General features: G+C 35.0%; 2 protein-coding genes and 1 pseudogene across 2 annotated transcripts; 2 read left to right on the top strand and 1 right to left on the bottom strand.

Moving 5' to 3' along the window:
* Positions 1-321: 321 nt before the first annotated feature.
* On the top strand, positions 322-1,668 carry LOC114751301 (protein CURVATURE THYLAKOID 1B, chloroplastic-like; annotated as a pseudogene).
* Positions 1,669-2,217: 549 nt separating this feature from the next.
* LOC114751312 (anthranilate N-methyltransferase-like) lies at positions 2,218-4,692 on the bottom strand. The gene is made up of 4 exons (XM_028939978.1): positions 4,167-4,692; positions 3,782-4,092; positions 3,590-3,654; positions 2,218-2,691 (listed from the first exon to the last, which is right to left on the bottom strand). Exons 1-4 carry the CDS (start codon positions 4,625-4,627, stop codon positions 2,395-2,397), a joined length of 1,134 nt encoding a protein of 377 aa, XP_028795811.1. The 5' UTR covers positions 4,628-4,692; the 3' UTR covers positions 2,218-2,394.
* An 8,200-nt stretch (positions 4,693-12,892) lies between these two features.
* LOC114751303 (protein LHY-like) lies at positions 12,893-22,100 on the top strand. Its single transcript, XM_028939961.1, has 8 exons — positions 12,893-12,975; positions 13,371-13,396; positions 13,603-13,788; positions 13,944-14,055; positions 14,236-14,297; positions 19,559-19,780; positions 19,940-21,307; positions 21,392-22,100. Exons 3-8 carry the CDS (start codon positions 13,750-13,752, stop codon positions 21,779-21,781), a joined length of 2,193 nt encoding a protein of 730 aa, XP_028795794.1. The 5' UTR covers positions 12,893-12,975; positions 13,371-13,396; positions 13,603-13,749; the 3' UTR covers positions 21,782-22,100.

The following is a 22,100-nucleotide window of genomic DNA, read 5'->3' as shown; positions in this document are numbered from 1 at the left end:
GATCTCAATTGTGCTTTCACGATGGAAGGGATGCAAGGAAATCAAAAATACCCAAGACATGTCCCGGTGCACGTTCTTGATGGGAAACTTGGAACAGGTACTCAAAATCCGTCCCAGGATATGTTGTTTCCAGAATCTATATTTCCGCCCATGGGTGGGGTTAACAAGCAACCTGATATTTTCACAAATGCATCTGCGTCAAATGCTAGTGAAAGTCAAAATAACTCAGCACAATCTTCAATTCGTCAATCATTTCCCGCTTATCCTCCTCCATTCCCGCAAATTCTCCGGAATCAAGAACATTACCAATCATTTCTTCAAATGTCGTCCACGTTTTCAAGTCTTATTGTCTCCATCCTGCTCCAAAACCCTGCTGCACATGCCCCAGCAAGTTTTGCTGCTACATTTTGGCCCTATGCGAATATAGAAACTTCTGCAGATTCTCCAGCATGCTCGCAAGGAGCCTTTCCATCAAGGCAAATTGGCTCTCCTCCAAGTATGGCAGCTATTGCAGCTGCTACTGTTGCTGCTGCAACTGCATGGTGGGCAGTTGCATGGTTTCAGGTCGCAAACTTGCTCGGAGTGTTATGGCTATGGCGACTGGAGAGGCTTTCACGGAGGTGGCCACCACGACGGAGCCGCCAGAATTTCTCAAGACTGTTCAAGAAACTGTAAGTGGCGTAAGGTATAATGGCACGTGCATGGAATTTGGTTAGAATATAATATAATATGGTTGAAGAATTGGATGAATAGTGGGAGAAGATTGAAGATAAGTACGCGGTGACTACAGTGGCTGCGGCTGGTGTGGTTGCATTGTGGGGCTCAACTGGTGTCATCTCAGTACGTTCTCTCACAAGAGCTCTAATCAAGCCAGAGTGATTAATTAGTAATTAATTAATTAATTAAACTATTAATTGTGTGTATATGATTATTGCAGGCAATTGATAGGCTTCCTTTGATTCCTGGAGTTCTTGAGGTCGTTGGCATTGGCAGCGCTGGGGTACGTAATTATTAACTTCATTATTCTTCGCTTCCACGCCTAGCTAGCTCCTATCTATAAATGTAAATATTTTACATTCACCTTAATAATTTTGAAAAAATTACTCTCTTTTTTTCCTCAAAATATTAAGTGATCAAAGTAAGACTTGAGACAAAGTCAAGAGTCTCAAAATTAGACATGAATAAAATTTAAAGATATACACAAATGAAACGAGAGGTATGGATTAAAAATAAAATAAAACTAGAATACAAGATAAATTATGATAAAATAAAATAAAAAAAAGAGCCCGGCTTTCCTTTTTTCCCCCCTCTCTGATCACTTTTAAGTAAAATTATTCTATGGAATTCTTTTTATAAGAAAAATATTGGGGTATCCTGTCGCATGAAATCTAACTTCATCTTCCCTATCTCTTTACAGTGGTTTGCATATAAGAACCTAATTTACAAGCCGGACAGGTAATCGCGATTTATCTTGAATAATAATTAATCATAATCCGGCTCAATATGATGCGCATTGGCTTTTGATTGTCATATTTAGCATATATTTAATTTGAATATCGTTCTGCTAATTATGTCACTGATGATTAAACTTATCGAGCGGAATTGCAGGGAAGCTTTGCTGCAAAAGATAAAGAGACGTATAATGAAATAATTGGGAGCAGCGGCTAGACTTGTAAGTAACTGTATTCTACTCGACCAAATTAATAATGCATGTGGTTAGCTTGCTGCGATCAATGTAGCTATGCTTCATTTTGTCAACCTAATTAGGTTTCTGTAATAATGTGCGTAATTTGTATAATAAAAATAGCTGCAACTTTTTATTTTTGTGCATTTTACATTTTAGTCCCCTCACTCTATAATAATTTATATCATTCGCACAATTAGAGCATGCATAATTCTGCTCCATAGAAAAAACGATAATTGCAATTTTCACCATCTATCTTCCAATTATATCATTTATTTGAACGGTTTAGATAATTTATATTTTAATCATGATTTTCTTTTGTTCTATTAAAAAGAACTAAGTGTTGGGCTTCGTTGTCTGAAGAAGTAGTAATTTATTTGTTCCCCACTTTGGCCGACTGGTTCATTCTTCATGGCTAATCAAATAATGACCTTGTCAAATTAGGCTTAATTAAACAATTTTTTTATAAAGAAAATGTGAACTCGAATGAAATTTAAGGTTTTTTTCACTAGGAACTGAGAAACAAGTACAAGTAATTAAACTATAGCAAGTTTATTAACTTCTTGGAGCAACGTAACAAATACTAGTTCATGAAACCCACTGCTCAGTTACACAAGAAAATTCAAATTAAAGGTAAACAACCCAAACGCTGTAGAACAAGAAAAAAGGAAGAAACAGAAAAGGATGTATATGTGTATATATAGCCGCTCTCACTTGTAGAACTCCATGACCCAGAATCCGCAAACCCGACAGACGAATCGGATCCCAGTGAACCCAGAATGAGCAGCCAAATCCAGGAATTCCTGCTGGGTTCGTTCTTTGCCTCCAGGGTTTTGGGTCATCATGAGGACGTCTCCCTGAAGAGCCGTTTGGACAGCAGGAGTGGTGTTTGGTTCATCCGGCAGAATGGCGTCCACTATAATCACTTTTCCATCTTCCGGAATCGCCTTGTGGCAATTCTTCAACAGCTTCACGCAGTGTTCATCGCTCCAATCATGCAGTATCCACTGCAATATAACATTCCATGTAGTAATAATTTTCGTCAACTTATGTCAGTTCCCAGAAAGGTGAAATAATATAATCTTTGTGGGACTGGGAACCATATTATCGGAAGCGTGGCCAATGACTTTCAAGGTATGTGTACTGTGGGCTCATTTGCATTGTCTATTCTCACTAATTACTAGTTTGATGCTGATAAAGCACAGTGTTAGTTGTTGCGTCCATCTCACCGTTCGCTTTGAATTGACGCCTCAGATTTAAGAATCTATTGGGCTGGGACCCACCTCATGGTTGTCTTCGTCTTTAAGCACGTAATGCGATCAATCAAATCAGATTTAGATAGTTTGGTGTTCGGCAGAATGCACTGAACATTTGGATTCGTTTAGTTGGTTTTTTTTTTTTTTTGCATTATTATTCAATGAATATAATGTATAATAAAATATAATTAACTGCTATTTTTTAAAAAAAATAAAATAAATCTCACAAAAATAGACTATTTAAATTACGTGCATGCGCGCTTTATTATTATTATAGTAAGAAAATTCATATAAAAAATGAATAGAAGCAAATTCTAACTTGATTTTGTATACGACGCAGATAATAATGTGATTTTTTTATTTTTTTTCGTTTAAGTCTATAATGTGACAAGAACTATATGGGGAAAAAAAGATTTTAATCCTCATTTAGTGGTAGCTGAGGTGAAGCTATGGCTTGATTTTAATTTTCTAAAGTTAATCATTTGACAAAGAAATAAAGATGGTTGGGTTGTCCAAGTCTGATAACTAGCTAAAACATGAAAAGTTGAAAACAAGAATTTATTCAGAAGGGGATATATATGTGTGTGTGTGTGTGTGCGCATATATATATATATATATATATAGTTCCCTGAGAAAAGCTCAAACTCACCTTCATAAAAATGGCTTGTCCTTGAGGAACACTCTCAAACATGTCTCCTCCCACATGCTGCACACCTGCAACACAAAATTTTAAATAAGTTAAATTAAAATCTTCCAATACACACACACACACACACAAAATTTCATTTTCTTTTCTTGAAATCAATGGATAATAAAATAGTGATGAACATATTAAACATACGGGGGTAGGTAGGGGCATTTTGGATGACGTGCGGAAGGTCAAAATTGATGCCCTGTATGTGAGAATACTTGGAAGTGATCAAGTTAAGATTGATGCCAAGACCACCCCCAACATCTACGACTCTGTCGAATGCCTCAAATCGATTGTAGAATTTAAGGATGTTGCTCGTTATCAGAATTGTCGAATCATGCATTCCCTTGTTAAACGCATCGTTGAACCTCCCATCTTTACTTGGATACTCAAACGCATGCATCCCATATACTCTGTTAAATGCTATCCCTCCTTCCTTTATCGCTCCCTTCAGCTCCCTCCTGTCGATTTAATCCCAAAATTCAGATAATACTAATTTTATAATAATCCTAGAGAACACAACTTTGTTACTTACCAGCTTTCCAGGAAGACTCTGTCTTGGACCAGGGACAAGAGATTTCCCAGAGAGACGCCATTAGCATCCGACACGAAGTACTTAGAAACAGGGGAGAGACTGTAAATCCTCTGTTTTGTTCCTTGTTGATCGTCGACGACGGAGCAGTGAAGCACGGAATGGCTGGCCAGGAGGCTAAGGAGTCGATCGAGCATTGTTGGGGCTTCTGGGTTCTTGCATGATACCGCGGAGGCGATGTCCTTTGCAGAGAGGCTTGCGCCCTCTCCGGCTCCGGCGATGGCGTCGAAGACGCCGAGCTCGAAGGCGGCTTGCAGAGACATGGAGAGAACAGAGGAGGAGACCAGTTGCATGGCGGAGAGGAAGCTTTCTTCGTCCTCTTGCACGTGCCCTGCATGTGGTTGTTTGAGGTGGTTTGATTCGCCATTGGTGAGGATGGAGTCGGATTTCAAGGAAGGAGCCATTGGAAAGAGAAGAGGAAGAGAGATTTACAGGGTGTGGTTGGGGTGGATGAAGAAGATGAGATGGGGACATGTATTTATAGCGATGCCTTGTTAATAAATAAAATAAAATAAAATTAGGGAGTAATAAATAATATTTTACTTTATTACGTATTTTTGTGGGAGGTCATCTGAGAGCGTTAATGACGCCTTGTGTCCCTACTATTTGTCTATTTCATGCTCACCTACTACGCATTCTCATTCTCTTCTTCAAATTTTTAACGATTTTCCATTGGGCTGTTTAGATTTTCTACATAATCAGAAACACTTGTTGTTGGCCAAAAAAATAAAAACCACTTCTTATTTTGAGTCTTGTTATTAATATATGATAATGAATTTCTCTCGATTTTCAGATCTATTTATACTATAAAAATTCTACTACTTTCACTTCCTAATATATAAGTTAAATGGCTAATTTGTAGAAATTAAAAAAATAATTAAATTAATTATTTGCCAGAAATAAGTGTTGATTTTTATTAAAATATTATATTTAATAATTTATATGAGAATTTATATTGATGAAACCCCTTAACATACCTAATTAATATTTTATTTGGTCAAACGCAATTCATATAGGTAGCTTAAAAATGAAGTACATTAAAAATCTCATATTTAGAATCAAAATAAATATCTTAACTAGTTTTTATATTTAGAATTAAGAGAGTAATAAGCCTCATATAAATACTGAACAATTTGAATCTTCACATCACATGAACGGACGAACTCACGCTATTTAAAAACATCGATGGTTTACTGGGATTTTTTCCCCCCTTTCAGAGGCATAGTTAGCAGAAACCTCGTAATGAAGAAGTATAAAAAGCAAAAGCATTGGTGGGGTTCTGGTGGGAGAAAAAAAGGAACAAGCAGGGAGTAGGAGAGGAAGAAAGTGGGCACAGAGCTGAACGTCTTTGACTAAATAAGTTGACTTTATTGCTTAGTTTAGGTCTCCATTAATCGAATCTGCATGCCATTAGAATTTTCTTTCTTCCCCCTTTATTAACGGTCCAATTGTTCCATTTTGAAAGCACAACTTCGTTTTGATCCCATAAATGTTCCCATCATTTTTGTTTCTTTCCTTAAAATTGTGACCCCATGATTCACATAAATATCTGCTGCACAGTTATGTACATACATACTACCTCTCGTTCTAAATATAAAAATTAATTAAAAAGTTAATTTAGTTCTAAATATAAAATCTCAATTCACTTTGTTTTCATATTTATTCATTTCTTTCCAAATTAGCAGTTCATATGGTGATCATACATGTGAAATGGTTTTTATTTTAATGCACATAATTAATAAATTTATTTTATGAAACAAAACACTCATTTATTTAATAAATAATTAACTTAATTAATTTTTTAATATAAATAAATTAGTTATCTTCTTTTTATATCAAGGACTAGAAGTAGTGTTGGTGGTTGGCCAGTGATAGTTTATCATTTCTGAGTTAAATGTAAGTATTTTTAATTAGTTTAACATCTGACTCACGGAATAACATGACGTACATGGTACCATGAGAATATATGTTTTACAGGCTTGATTTGTGTGATTTTGAATGTCCCTTCTGTGGTTGTTTATTAAAATTCTCACTGATTAATATCCTATCTCCAAATTTGAAAAAAAAAAAGAAAAGAAAAGAAAATGGACAAAAGATTGCAGAGCTTACTAGTAAAAGTCTGAAGTGGAAGAAGAATTTCAATTTGACACGCTGCGAGGAAATTATTATGTAACACGGAACAAAGCCCGTCCACTTAGGAATAATTGATTCTACTAGCTTGTCGCGCAGGGCAGGGGAAGAAAAAAAATATGGAAAGACCATAACAGAGATTAAAGACGACGAAAAAAGAAAATCGACAGGGAAAGATTCCCATATTTTCTGACCATGCATATCGTCATAAAATTCGACAAATAATGGGCCTTGATTCGATAGCACTTTCCCACAAGAATGCATGTTTTACAATAACGTCAAACTCAATTGTTCCTTTAACATATAAATTAAAAAAATTAATTAAGAGCCAATAAGAAGTAAAGGCATCTCTTTTCTGCCTGAGGAGACATATGCAATCGGCCGGCATCATTTGACCCTCGATGTCCAGAAGTGATAACATGCTAAACACGTTTTCTAGAAGCACGTACACATACTGGCTCCGATTTTTAATATAAAATTTTATTTGATTTTTATTTTTATCCTAATTATAAAATCTCGATCCATTTTATCTTTCATATTTATGTATTTTTTCTCAAGATAGTCCTTCTAAAAATGATAATTCTAGCCAACAAACTTGATTAATAAGAATATTTTAAGAAAAACAACATCTATTTATTACAAATAACTAATTTAACTTATTTTCTTAATCTCATCAAATTAGCCAACTAGCTTTTATAATTAAGACCAGAAATAGTAATTAATAAAAGAAATCTTGGGACAAAGCTTCTGCGCTTGACACGCAAAGTCGCATATTTTCGGTTTAACTAACGATTATTCTATATATGTCCATCCTTCGTGTCATTTTACCTAGGTATTAGTTAGCACAAAATTGGTATACTACTCTAGTACTTTTTAATTGTCACCTATACGAAGGAATATTGGTACTTTTTATTGGTCACTTGTATTATTTTTAATGCCTGATTTTCAATTTTGTCCCTATAAATTAAGGGAGACAAATATAAAAGTGAACAAAGTAGGAATGAGTAAGAAAAAAATATACTGACTATGTAATACTTATAAAAGTAAAAGATTTTATGTGTTTAATTATCTCTTTAGTAGGTAAGGAACTACCATGAGTGAAAATTAAAAAAGACAAAAAAATTTATATAAACACAATCTTTAAGAGGGCTGTTTGGTGCTCTTACAGTTTGTCAACACTATAGTTAATACTACCGTCAGTCTTTAATATAAAAACTTGTTTGACTTTTATTTTGATTCTAAATATAAGATTTCAATCCATTTTATCTTTCATATTTATCTATTTTTTTAAGGCAGTCCTTGTAATAATAGTAGTTCTAGCTAATACACTTGGTTAGTAAGGTATTTTAAGAAAGATAACACCTATTTATTACAAATAACTAACTTAACTAATTTTCTTAATCTATTCAAATTAGTCAACTAGCTCTTTTATTAAGGACTGGAGGTAGCATAAGAGTTATTTTGATACTACCCCGATCCTTAATATAAGACCCCGTTTGAGTTTTATGTTGATCCTAAATATAAGACCTCAATCTATTTTGTCTATTATATTTACTCAATTTTTTCCAAGATAGTCTTTCTAATAGTTATAGTTTTAGCCAACATACTTGATTAGTAAGGATATTTTAGAAAAGATAACACTTATTTATTACAAATGACTAATTTAACTTCTTTTCTTAATTTTCTCAAATTAGTAAACTAGCTCTTGTAATTATGATCAGAGGTAGTATTTAATTTGGTTCTAAATAAGTAAATATAAGACTTCAACCCACTTTGTCTATCATAGTTATTCATTTTTTTTAAAGTAGTTATTGTAATAGCTGCACATGTTAAGTATTTTATCAAATGGTAGTTTTAGGTTATATACATGATTAATAAGGATATTTTAGGAAAGACAGTACCTATTTATTACAAACAATTAATTTAAATAATTTTTTTTAATTTTCTCAGATTAGTTAACTAGTTTTTATATCAATAACTAAAGGTAATACTACATAGAATAAGTAAAAATATAGAACAGTTACGGATTTATGCTACATTTTGTATGTATGATTCAATTACAATCTTATATATATATTTTTTAACTGGCAACAGGGAAGAAGATTATAAGGACTTGCTAGTCTTGATTATGTTTATTTGAAAGTGTTCCAGTACAGAATAAACTGTGATTTTTTTTTTCTCTCCCTATGTCGTCAAATAAAAAGAATTATGATTGAAGATTAGTAATATGAATATAATAAATCACCGACGATTGTTACCCAATGCTCCCTGGAGCTGGCCATGGGTCTGGAATTGTTGACCGATGAATCCAACCGAACATACTGAGATAATCTTGTCTACATAAAGTTTTTTTTTTTTATAACATTGTCTGTATAAAAACTGTTTTAGAGGTCGGTAAATTTGACAAACATATCAGTTAAAATTAGTTTAAACTAATAAACAGGTAAAAATATTTTTTTATTTCTAAATATGCCTGACCAAAAAAAAAATGAAAGAGAGCGTGTGGAAAAATAAAATGAGAGAGGAAGTGACAAATGAGCGATAATAAATAATGTTAAAAATTTTAAAAACATATTAAATATCAAGAAAAATCTAAATTAAAATATATAAATTGAGCTACATTTCTCTAAATTAGACGTCTTGCGGTGTTTTACGTACTCAGTGTAACTGTAATGTTTTGTTTGCTTGTGTGTCTCTATTCCTATTCCTAACAAGAAACAAAATCCTCAGTAATCAAACAAAACACTACACTACATTAACACGCTTTGAAAAGAAATCCTCAGTAAAATCTCAAAGGGCGTGAAAGTTTTCTGTTTCGGGCTTTCGGCCACTGACCACTGGGTGTCTTTCTCTTTCTTTCATATTGGAATAAGCAGGCCGTTTGCTATTTTAACAACTGAAAATGTTAATACTATTTCTGTTACTTAATATAAGAGTTTGTTTAACTTTTATTTTAGTTTTAAATATAAGATTCTAATTCATTTTGTCATTCATATTTATCTAATTTTTTTCAAAATAGTCTTTGTAATTAACAAAGATATTTTAAAAAAATACAATATATATTTATTATAAATAACTAATATAACTAATTTTTTAATCTAGTCAAATTAGTCAATTACCCTTCATATCATGGACGTGAGGAAATAATATATGATCTTTAATTTTAAAAAAAAAAAATCTATTGTGGCTGATCGGCCTCACAAACAAGACAATTTTTCTGAGATTGAATAATACAAGCCCATATGCCGTCTGCTAGGGCTACTGGACCCTGGGTTGGGCCTTGGAGATTAGACCTTCAGAATATTCATCTCGTGTCTCTGCTTTTCCTAGCCACATATAAAGCCAATGGTCTCTATCACACGATTTCGATGTGTTGCAACTTGCAAATTGCTTCCATGGAGTATCCGTACGCTCTTGTCTTTTTCACCTGCAAGTGGTATTTCATACCTCATCAAATGCACTGGACAACGAAGTGGAGGGCTTGTTTGGAATCATGGTAGGAGACTTCAAAAATAGTTTGCTTAATTATAATTTACTGAATACAAGATCGGCTTATGTAAAAATATTTTATAAGTACTTACAATAAATGCATGCAAAAGTCCGAAATCTCATATACCTTTTTTTTTTGGTGAGGTACTGATATTTTTTTATTAGAGATAATTATATTTCAGTTAATTCTTTTATTAAAAATTGGAATTTTGATTTGTCATATTACAAGGAACCAGTATTACAAGGAACCAGTATCTTCTGCTACATTCAGTCTTGTTGGTTTGGAAGCAAGTCTTGAAAGAGTGGGTTTCAACAACTGGACCTAATAATTAATTTAAAGCTCACCCAACCAAACCTAAGGACAGTACGAGTACACCGAAACGTGGCGCTTATTCTAGTTCCCTAACAAACATGTGTTCGTCAATTCCTCGAGACTTGAAACACGACAGCTTCACACAAAAGCCCAAGCATCCAGCGAATTGAGTAGCCTGCGCCCCCCGGGGAGGAGTATAATTCTTGCAGAGATGAGATTAGCTAAGAACATGCGACTCGTAACATAAATCATCACTCATTTTTAATTATACTGGACAGGAATCGAATGTAACAGCCTTCTTGTTTCTTTCAGTTTGTCTCTGATGAGTCAGTTAGTTTGCAAAGTAATTTGCCTCCCTACAATGATGGTTCAATCGTCCAAACTCTCGTAATCCACTTGCCAAGCAAGTGATTCCTAATGCTCACCATTGTATAGTTTCAATCGCCGGAAAGCAATTACTCTTCCGGTCCTTAATATAGGATTCAATTCTTGTGTTGGTTTTGGTCCTAAATATAAAATCCATTTTTCATATTTATCAATTTTCTCTAAATTACCCCTATGGATACTCTCTCAACCATAATCAAATAGAAGAGGGAGATGGGGTATTAAGAAAGATAATTATGGTATTTTAGGAAAAATGTGTCATTTTTCTTATAATTAACTAACTTACCTAACTTCCTTAATCTAATCAAATTAGTTAAATGGGTCTTATATTAAGGACCGGAGGAGTATTTTTAAACTTTCAAATAAATCATTACTTTTGATATGGCTATATAATACTACCTCCGGTCCTAATTATAAGACCCAGTTGACTTATTTGAGGAGATTAAGGAAGTAAGTTAAGTTAGTTATTTGTAATAAATAAGTGTTGTCATTATTAAAATATCCTTGCTAATTAAGTGTATTGGTTAGAACTATCATTATTAAAGGGACTATTTTGGAAAAAAATACATAAATATGAGAGACAAAATGGATTGGGGTCTTATAATTAGGATCAAATAAAAAGTCAAACGGGGTCTTATATTAAGGACCGGAGGTAGTACTTCTCTAGTCCATCACTTAATACTTAATTAACTAATTTAAATTAGATTAAACATATTAGTTAAATTAGCTAATATAATATTTTTCTAAAATATTTTAATTTTTCTCTTCCTATTTGATTATAGTTAAAAAACATTAATAAAATTAATTTGAAAAAAAACTGATAAACATGTAAAATGTATTTTACATTATACATAAAATCAACATCTACTCAATTGGGCCTCACATTATAAAGACAGGAGGAGGAAGAGGGGTATATAGTAATATTGAGCTAAAGTATTTTTTTATTTTAAATAATTTTTTATAATTTAAAAAATAGTACTACTTCTTATCGTAATTATAAAACCTTATTTATACACTATAAATGAGGTTTACAAATGGAATTTTATAATTAGGATAAGTTCGGTCCTTAATATAAGACCTATTTAATGAATTTGATTAGATTAAAAAAGTTAGGTAAACTATTTAATTATAAGAAATATGACATGCTTTTTTCTAAAACACCATAATTATCTTCCTTAATATTTTTTATCTCTTTTTTTACTTGATTGTGGTTGAGGAAGTATCATAGAAATAATTTAAAAAAATTAATAAATATAAAAAATAAATATTATATTTAGAATTAAAATCAATTTAATAATTATATGACAAAATAGGTCGTCCGAGAATACTACTCCCTCCGTTCCTTATTATAAGAGACATTTGATGCTTATAGCATGTTTCTAAATATAAGAGACACTTAAAAGTCATCTCTACTTTTTTTTGTTGATTTCCTATTTTATCCATATTTATTATCTCCAACTCACACTCTCTCTCCTTCCCACTTCTCTTTCTTTTAAGAATTTACTATTGTTCTCTCTCATACTCTCTCTCCTTATTAATGAGGGCATTTTTAGAAAAAAAAATTATACTTTTTACATATTAATTGTTCTTAACTAATTTAAACTGTTTTTTTTATCAACGTAATTCGGTTATTCGTCTCTTATAATAAGGAACGGAGGGAGTATAAATTATATGGCAAAACAGGGACACGCAATGAAAAAGCAGTGCGGAGCGCCAATTACCTTCAAACATAACGCTACGTGCCGGTCTCCCAAGTGCCACTTGCCTAGGTAGCTAAGTCTTAGACCACTAAGTCACTAACTACCAGGCTGCGTCCGCAAAATGACCGGACACAGGCGGTGCCTTTTCGCCACGTAGTCAGGGGCCCCACCTCCCTCACAGCTGGCGACGCTTTTACGGACTCTAACCCTCGTTCGCCGAGTTTGTGGATGAGATTTGAAGAGAAAATAAATAAAAAATAATTGTTAAATTTAAAAAAGAAAGTGCAGGAAAATAAATAAGGGAAAAGTGCAAAGGTAGGCGTCGCCATCACCAGCCACTAAATTGTCGCCACCTGGCAACATCTTAGGAACCTTGGTAGCCCCAACGAAGAACAGCCCCTAATATTTATGACAACAAAAAATAAAAATAAATCCACGAGAAATTATAGTGGCTGAGATTTCTCCGCACTCTCAGAAGCTGCTTGTTTGCCTCTTTGGTCTGGTCTTCGTTTCCGGTTTCTGGTGTGCTTTAGCTCTTATGCTTACAATTCCTCTTCTGCTTCTTCTGATCCTGCTTCTGCTATTTTCCTCCGATCTGAAGTCGCCCTCAGATTCTGATTCGCCATTGCCGGAAATGGTTCTCCGGACTCCGGCTATTGTCCGGCTGAATTCTTTTGTATGATCGTACTCATCACCCGGCCCCTACTCCTCTTAATCACCATGGCTCTATTTAAAGGTAACTTTCCCTTTTCTCTTATTTTCCCTCTTTGTCCTCCTTCATTCGCCTTTTTTACCTCCCTCTCTTTTGGTTCCCGAGAAAGAAGCTACATAACCATTTTGTTTTAACAAATTACTCCTTATTGTTCACTATAATCTGGATTCAGAACAGAAATATATCATTTACTCAATTCAACTGAGGAGAAGGGTTCTTCCGGATGAGTAGAGTTGTATTCAAATTTTTACTGATTTATTTTTAGTTGCTTTGTGATTACATTTTCTCGGCAACCAAACATGAGGGCTAATATTCTTAGTCACCGTATGAGTATTCACGGTGACAGTATTATGAAGTGAGGACAAAGATAGTTGTTGGATACTAATTATGTTTTACCTCTTTTTTTCCGGCTTTTAAAGGTTTTGGCGCTCCCGAGTTCGTTTTGGTGAGGATTCTGATTAAGGAACTTTCTTTTATTCTTTCGGACAAGCGTCTTCTTATTGCGGTGGATTCTTAAAATTTTAATATTTTCTGATTATTTACATAATATGTATCTTTTTCCTGAGTGCTTGTGAACTGGAATGCTTATTGCTTCTGATACGAAACAGAGACGGATCTCTACCCATTCTTCTTCCTTTGTCTGTTTTGCAGTAGCATCGCCTTATCAGTTTCTTATCACGTTCACTACGGCTTTACTATTTACTGTGTTCCATGTCACAAGAAAAGGAAGGAGGTGTTCCTTTTATCCACTGCTCGTCAGGGAAGATCTGAAGCAGCGCCAGCTGCACAGGTCCTGTAATGGACGCATACTCGTCTGGAGAAGAAGTGGTCGTTAAGGTAAGGTTATTTAGAAATATACATTAATTGGGATAAATAGTTATTGACAATTCTAATAGATGGAGCGAATTTAATATATTCGGAAGCTGCAATAATTTGCTGCTAGTGGATTAGAAAATTTTGATACTGTCTAAGTAGGTGGCTGGCAACTGCAGACAAGAAAACCATATACAATCACAAAGCAAAGAGAACGATGGACAGAGGAGGAGCACAATAAGTTCCTAGAAGCTCTAAAGCTCTACGGAAGAGCATGGCAGCGCATAGAAGGTAAAAGTGTGCATATTTATCCTTTTGTTTGTTTATTTGATTAGAATTGTCGGTTATATGTTATGCTGATTTGTTCCTTTGAAATTTTCTGTCAGGAACTTATATCTTTCTTTATTAACTCTTAATTTAAATTTTCTCCCCCCTTCCTCCCTTTTTTGTGTTATACTTCTTGCTGTGCAGAGCATATAGGAACAAAGACTGCTGTGCAAATCAGGAGCCATGCACAGAAGTTCTTTTCAAAGGTCAATGCGTACCTTCTCATCTTGGCTAATATGTTAAAAGTTTTGGTTCCTTTGCTAATCTTACGCTTTATCTTCATTTTCTGGCGAGTTATTTTTCATTGGCACATAATGTTTGATTCTCTTTATCCAATGGAAATTGGGCTGCTCTGAAAATAAAACGCGTGTGGATTGGCAGACTTGAACCTACAGGGAAATCTCAAAATTCAGATATAAATAATTCTAACAAAATGATTATCTGTATCGTTGAAGTTTAATTCCAGTGGAGACAATGGCACTTCTAAAGTAAAACCTTGAATCTTCCTTAGAGTCTAAAACTTGTTAAAGGTGCTATCTAGATTGCCAGATGATGATACTTCAAAGCAACAGACTGAGAACGTTATATCTGTTGATCTTGATAAATGCGGCTAAGAAAACAGAAAGAAATAGAGAAATAAATGTTGAACGATTATAATAGTGGTTTGTTAAATTTTAAAATTGATCAAATTTATGTTCAAACATGTGAATAACTATCTGTTGGCAACTTTTTATTTTATTTTTATATTTTGGTGTTAGTTATGAAGACAGACGAATAAAATTTATTTGTAACTATCGTATTATGTTTTGGTATATGTGTAATTTTGGATGTTGGATTTTAATTATGAATTTCGGGGAAATAAGGGTTTAGGCTATTGGGTCTTAGAAATATTTTATAAATAGCTGAATTAGGATTCTCTTTCTCCTATTTGAAATATGATTTCTTGATTACTAAAATTGGATTACTGACGAGTGACTACCCATGCTAATGGGATAAGGGTTGTTTTAGTCACCTATGCAAGGCTTAGTATCTGTCAGAGGGTTTTCAATCTTTACATATGAATATATCTCAGTAGTAATTTGAAGAACATTCATTTCCCCTTGTTTTCTCTTGTCCTAGTCTACATCATTGCTATTATGATTCAGATGACAATATACGAATCAAAGCTGCCAATTTTACATATATCATCAGAATAGTCGTAATTAAGAATCATTTGGTGGTACTATATATTAATTAAAAACCTGTCCTTCTCTTGTGAAGATTAATATTTTACGCTAGGATCTCGTTGATAGATGCTGATATCTTTGATTTTATACTGGTTAAGTAATGAAATGAGATTTTTTTGCTAGCTCTGAAACCATCAAACTACACAGTCTGTCCGGTGATATGGTTTTGGTGTAAGGAGGATTATAGGGTTTTAGTTCTAGAACATGTCCATGGTGATGTTGAAATCTCATGTCGTTCAGATCAGGGATAGAAGCATATAGATAGTTTCGTCTGTGAGTTTTTGGCAGCTATGGGATTTATTGTAATAATTCAGTATATATGATTTAAAATGGTCAGTTACTCAGATATATTCTTGTAGAGCTACAAGAATCACCTTTGGGGCTTCATTAAAATCTTTTTCCAAGTGTAATGCCATCATTTATAGGTGTAATAGATGTCAGTCGTGTGCAGTAGAGGTGATTTTGGATATCTTCCAAATGTTTGAGACTCCCGAGTCATATGGTTTGAATAGTGACTTATGGTCATGAAAGATAGTCATTGGAACCACAAAGGATGGTTGGAGTTTGGAGACTTGGATGCTGGCATGCTAGGAAGCAGGACTAAGTTGAATATATTGAAGTCTAATTAAGGAGTTTAAGGATTGTTCACTAGCTGTGATGTGATCACATTCCAGTACCAAAACGACTGCTAATGGAAGAGAAACCTGTCAAATGAAGAGTAACGGAATTGTCTCAGTAGCCTTTAGTCAATCCTACGCCCTCTTAAAATCAGATCTTATTGTTATTGAATACAATGAGAAAGAAAACAGCACAGACTCATCTATATGTGTATGTATTGGCTTAGACAAAGAAGCTCGGCTCTAATTACCTTTCTGCTTGATTGTGATAAGGATTCTGATTAGTAATTGAAACAAACAAAAGTTTGAGTGCCTGAATTGGAGAACTTGTTAAGCAGACTGATTTGTTAGTAGACTGAGATTCTTATTCATGCTGCAATTTTTACATGCAACCAACAAGTCAACTACTGAGAATACTAAAGTGGGCTTCACCTAATTAGCTTGTATAACAATAGCTCTCAGTCCCAGGCCTTACATTTTTTGTATATGGTTTATGCGTTTTGATTAAGGCCTTCACTATGTAGAATTGGTGATGAATCTAAGGTTAAAAATCAACGCTTATTTAGACATCTTAAATTCTGAAAAAAGTGAAGGTCGAATGCTTCAATGGAATCCACAACTGTGATCAAGATGTTTAGAAACAAATATTGACTTAAAAGAAGCAGAAAGCGCAAGCAAAGAACTTCATTCATTCAGTTCATCGTCATCTCCTTTTAGAGTGGGCCCTGAGTTCATAATCCCATCCCCTCTTGCTGCAAGTAACCTTAGTTGATATTAAAATAATAGGATTAATCATAATACTAAATTAAGATTGCTTTGGCAGCATTGAAGCATACAGAAGGGCATGAAAGGATTCAAGGAAGTAATTTCAGTATTGCTGAAATTTGAACGCCAAGAAGGCTTCTGTTATTAAGAATTTGGGAGCAAATAAATTGATGTTCCCTTTCATTCTCCATGCTGACAGAGACTGAAATTTATTCATGGAAAAAGAATGTAGAAGAGCTTATTGTCAGTTATGTCAGTTGGGGGGCGGGTTATGGCTGGTTTGGCCAAGCATTCTATTCGATTGCTTGCTCAAACCAGTCCCCCATTTTTTGTTTGATGGTGCTAGTATAAATGCAATCTAGGATCTGTGGAGTATTACTATATGGCAAAACTACAATAAGTAGGAAAAAATTTTAGAGCCACTTTTACCAGAATATTGTTGAGCTTAGAGGCCTGTGTATGTGCCTACAAAGGTTGGTCTAGTTGGTATTGGCTCATAATTCACATGGTTGTGAATTCAAATCTGATATGAAAGCTTTATTGGTGGGCAATCAGTAAGTACTTTTGTAAGTACTCTTTGAGCCTGAAGGCATGTCCTAGTTCTGATAAACTTTCAAGACCCAATTTGCCTAAACTTAAAAAAAAATAGAGTCTTGTGTATACTCTCATGATGTGCCCTTGCAACTCTTAATGCAACCATGGTTGATCTTACACGAGGTCAAAAGGACTTAATATGCGAACAACCTAATAGAAATTTTTATGGGTGAGCTCAGCCTAATCAATAAGTTATGATTCTGATGGGTTGACTTGTGATTTATGAAAAACATTTAAACCAGCTGTTGTGCTGCTAAAAGAAGAGGCCAGTTAGTCTCTTTGGGTGATGGGCTCCAGCTAACATGCAACTTTCCTCTATCACTTCTATCATTAAAAATCATGATTGATTTAAACAGTTGAGATTTTTTCGTGACCAAATAAATTAAGTCATTGAAGGACTTGTGGATTTTTTCATTGCTTCAGAGAGGAGTGAATTGAAAGTAAAGCACATTTTAAATTACTTAAAACTTCCATTTATCAGTATAATTTGTTGCTGGCATTGATCAAATACAGTTGATGTAATACAATAGTAGAGATATATCAAGTCTAGAATCTGCGAAATGCATCCACAAAAGAGGAATCTTTATTAACTTTTTTACTGCATTGATTGATAAAGTCGTGGTAATAATCAATGGTAGAAATACATCAAATCTAGGGTCTATGAAATCCGTCTTCAAAAGAGGAATCTTTGTTAATTATTTTTATTGAAAGTCATTATGTTAAAAATGTCTGAAGGAATTAATCAAGTATAAAAAATATAATGTTGTGAAATGTGCTTTCAAGTATGAGGCTTGAGTCGCATTAGAATTATGAGATTCTGGTGTGGGTAAAATTTCTAATTTCTGAGTACTGTCTTTGATTGTGCTGCCTGAAAGAACACACTGAGCTGACTGTTCGGAATTCATCTTATATATTAAGTGAAGTGCGCCTATTTTGGTGCTTTTTGTCAACTTATACTTGTCATTTTAACTCCCCCCCCAAAAAAAGTCAATGTTGCATGTTTATAAGGACAAAATGTAGGGGAAAGGGATAAACTTTCATGAGTTGATTGAATCAGGGATGTATTGGAGTTTAGAAGGGAGGAACTTGCTGATGGTTCACTCTTTCTGCGATATAGAATCAGACCTTTACCAAAAGAAAGTATGCAGTAGTGGGTTACATAAAAGAGAAATGGCTGAATGAAGATGATAGAAATAAAATAAATTGTGATGAGTTGATTGCAGGGCTCGCCAAACCAGTCTTTTAGGTAGTTAATTTCTATATTGGTCTTACAGTTTGCATGTGAGAGAAGGATGCATCAGATTGAAATGCTATAAGGAACATCAAAAGGGCATAGTATTTCTATAGCAATTCATCTTGGCTATGGGATGTTATTAAATACACTTTACAATTGACTATCTGGAAGGTTTAAGATTTTAGAATGTCTACGAATGGTGTGTCTGTGTATGTATATATATCATTGACATGTTGCTTTGCATGAAGACCTTTTTAGCTTAAAGCACAAAGAAAATACGAATTCCTAACAACTTGGCATGAAAAGTACTATAAGAGAATTGGGGTGGTAAGATAATTTTTTTCCCTGATCATAGAACTGAGTAAGTTCTTAAACTTGCAATAATAGTTTCTGTGAAAAAAGCAAGATTCAGTACATATTTTTGTTACTTTCTGAGATGCACAAAATTGTGTACAAGTCAGATTCCTGTCAAATCTCTTAGCCATGTCTATGCTGTCTCAACAGTGGCAAGCAGTTTCTGCAGACCATATTAGATCATATGGTTCTGAAAGATGAAGTTCTGGGGACTGTTCTTTGACCTCTACTGTTTTATAGTGACTATTCAATGTAGCTTCTGGCTTTAATAACTTGACGGCAATAGCTTCCCACTCATTGTAGCCTACAACAACATTGTTGTTCAGCTTTTTTCATTAAACAACTCAGTTTTCAGCCCTCCAACTCCATATGGATAATCCTTGACTACAAATCAGGTGATTTTTTCCAAACTTGAGTGGAGAAGGTTTCAAAATGTTTTCTTTCTGTTGACTTTCATGTAACTTAGTTTTTGATTGAAAACCATATACCTGGTTGATCGTTCATTAAGCTAAAGAATGCATTAAAATGTCGGTGCCAGTCTGAGTGTTTATAATTCAAAATAAGTTCAAAAAGGAGTCATTTAAATTACACATAACAGCCAATGCACAAATGATCCAATTAGTGCCATTGAAATTTCATTTGCTGAGAGTAATGTTACTATTTATTTTAACTTTCAGTTGGAGAAAGAGGCCCTTGTAAAAGGTGTTCCAGTTGGACAATCAATTGACATAGACATACCTCCACCACGACCCAAAAGAAAACCTAGCAATCCTTATCCTCGGAAGACTAGTGCTGGTGCCCAAACATCACATGGTGGGGGAAAGGATGGAAAACTTGTGTCAGTTTCATCTTCACATAGTAAACAAGCACTGGACTTGGAGAAGGAACCACTTTCAGAGGTTAATATTTCATTTTACTCTTTCACAACTTATGATTTTACCTTTCAGCGCAATAACCGATCATTCCTGTTTTATTAGAAAATTACAGTAGATGTTAGTCAAACCACTGTAAAAGAAAATAAGGACCAGAACTATTCTAAAGCGTTTGCCATTTTCCAGGAGGCACCCTGTTCCTTTGTTACATCAGCAGACAAGAGTTCAATGTCAGTGCCAATGAGAAATCCATGCACGTTAAGGGAGTTCATACCTTCAGCAAAAGAATTGTTTAGTCGGGATGAAACGGATGAATCTTTTGTCACTGCTGAACTAAAAGAAAATCAGAAGTTGGAGATAGGTGCTGAAGGGAAACGCACAGAACAGAGTAATGGCACAAAAAAAGCTTCTAAGATGGAGGATTCTGATGCTTCACATGCAAAATTGGTTCAGAGTAAGAAAACAGATGATCTCAATTGTGCTTTCACAATGGAAGGGATGCAAGGAAATCAAAACTACCCAAGACATGTCCCTGTGCACGTTCTAGATGGGAAACTTGGAACAGGTACTCAAAATCCGTCCCAGGATATGTTGTTTCCAGAATCTATATTTCAGCCCATGGGTGGGGTTAACAGGCAACCTGATATTTTCACAAATGCATCTGCGTCAAATGCGAGTGAAAGTCAAAATAACTCAGCACAATCTTCAATTCATCAATCATTTCCCGCTTATCCTCCTCCATTCCCGCAAATTCTCCAGAATCAAGAACATTACCAATCATTTCTTCAAATGTCCTCCACATTTTCAAGTCTTATTGTCTCCACCCTGCTTCAAAACCCTGCAGCACATGCCGCAGCAAGTTTTGCTGCTACATTTTGGCCCTATGCGAATATAGAAGCTTCTGCAGATTCTCCAGCGTGCTTGCAAGGAGCCTTTCCATCAAGGCAAATTGGCTCTCCTCCAAGTATAGCAGCTATTGCAGCTGCTACTGTTGCTGCTGCAACTGCATGGTGGGCAGCCCATGGATTTCTTCCTTTGTGTGCCCCCTTCCATTCTGCTTTTCCTTGCCCTCCTCTATCAGCTGCAGCAGTTCCATCAATGGATAATGGTGAAATACCAGCAGCCAAAACAGAGCAAGGTGGTGAAGCTACTCTCCAGGGTCCTCTGCAAGGTCAGGATCCAGAATATACAGATGCTCTGCAAGCTCAACATTCAGCTTCCAAGTCACCAGCTATTTCTTCATCGGAGCCAGAGGAAAGTGGAGAAGCTAAGATGAATACTTCATCAAAAGCTACCGGTAATGAGAAAAATGAAGCAAATACCGAGCACCTTGATTCTAACAAAATGAAAGGCAGAAAACAGGTTGACCGTTCCTCATGTGGTTCCAATACCACCTCGAGCAGCGAGGTAGAGACAGATGCATTAGAGAAGGATGAGAAAGGAAAAGAGGAAAACATAGAACCTGATGCAAACCATTTAGCTATTGACTCCAGAAATCGCCGTGCTAGAAGTGCTAGCAGCCTTCCTGATCCTTGGAAGGAGGTCTCCGAAGAGGTACTGTGATTTCTTTCCCCCATGAAGTTTTAACGTAATAAATTCATTTGTCACTTTCCATTCTCATAGCACTGTTATTATCAGGGGAAGCTGGCCTTTCAGGCGCTTTTCTCCAGGGAGGTGTTGCCACAGAGCTTTTCTCCTCCCCATGACCTGACAAATCAGGATCATCAGACGGACAACACTGAGGATAGCATGCGTAACATCGATGATAAAATAGAAAACATCAAGAAATGCGGTTCTGACTGTAGAGGAGTGGACAACAACCTGTCATTCGTCAAAAAACATGATGAGGAAGAGGTACTGCTAACCATAGGGCTTGGGCAAGGAAAGCTGAAGACTAGTCGGACAGGGTTTAAACCTTACAAGAGATGTTCAATGGAAGCCAAGGAAAACAGGGTTGGAACTACCAGCAACCAAGGTGAAGAGAAAGGTGCCAAGAAAATACGCTTGGAAGCAGAGGCTTCAACTTGACACATGATATCGCATGGAGACACGTGGAGGAAACCTTGGCTTTCCAAGCTATTTCTAGCTCCCCCCATGTGTATATCCTTATTGTTTGTTACCAATTATGCAGCTCGCGAAACTCCTCGTGTAGATGTGTGTACCATATTAAATTTCTACATACGCTTATTTACCATCCTGAACTGATGTTACTGCAGTTAAAAAAGTCCGCTAAATAGCTTTAGATAAGATACATTGAGACTTCACCATTAAGTAATTTATGAGTCATCATTCAACTACTACTGCATGTTATGGTTTGTCAACTATGAAATGGTTTCCTTCTGAAAAA

This window comes from Neltuma alba, unplaced genomic scaffold (assembly GCF_004799145.2).
Source record: "Neltuma alba isolate B1F8T4 unplaced genomic scaffold, ASM479914v2 tig00006862_pilon, whole genome shotgun sequence".
Lineage (NCBI taxonomy): Eukaryota > Viridiplantae > Streptophyta > Magnoliopsida > Fabales > Fabaceae > Neltuma > Neltuma alba.
This window is presented reverse-complemented; position numbering and strand designations above follow the sequence as displayed.

Coding starts and splice junctions, on each gene's coding strand:
- LOC114751312 (XM_028939978.1), bottom strand. CDS start 4,627: ATGGCTCCTTCCTTGAAATCCGACTCCATCCTCACCAATGGCGAATCA. Junction 4,093..4,166: donor AGAGTCTTCCTGGAAAGCTG/GTAAGTAACAAA, acceptor TTAAATCGACAG/GAGGGAGCTGAAGGGAGCGA. Junction 3,655..3,781: donor AAATGCCCCTACCTACCCCC/GTATGTTTAATA, acceptor TTTGTGTTGCAG/GTGTGCAGCATGTGGGAGGA.
- LOC114751303 (XM_028939961.1), top strand. CDS start 13,750: ATGGACGCATACTCGTCTGGAGAAGAAGTGGTCGTTAAG. Junction 13,789..13,943: donor GAGAAGAAGTGGTCGTTAAG/GTAAGGTTATTT, acceptor TGGCAACTGCAG/ACAAGAAAACCATATACAAT. Junction 21,308..21,391: donor GGAAGGAGGTCTCCGAAGAG/GTACTGTGATTT, acceptor TGTTATTATCAG/GGGAAGCTGGCCTTTCAGGC.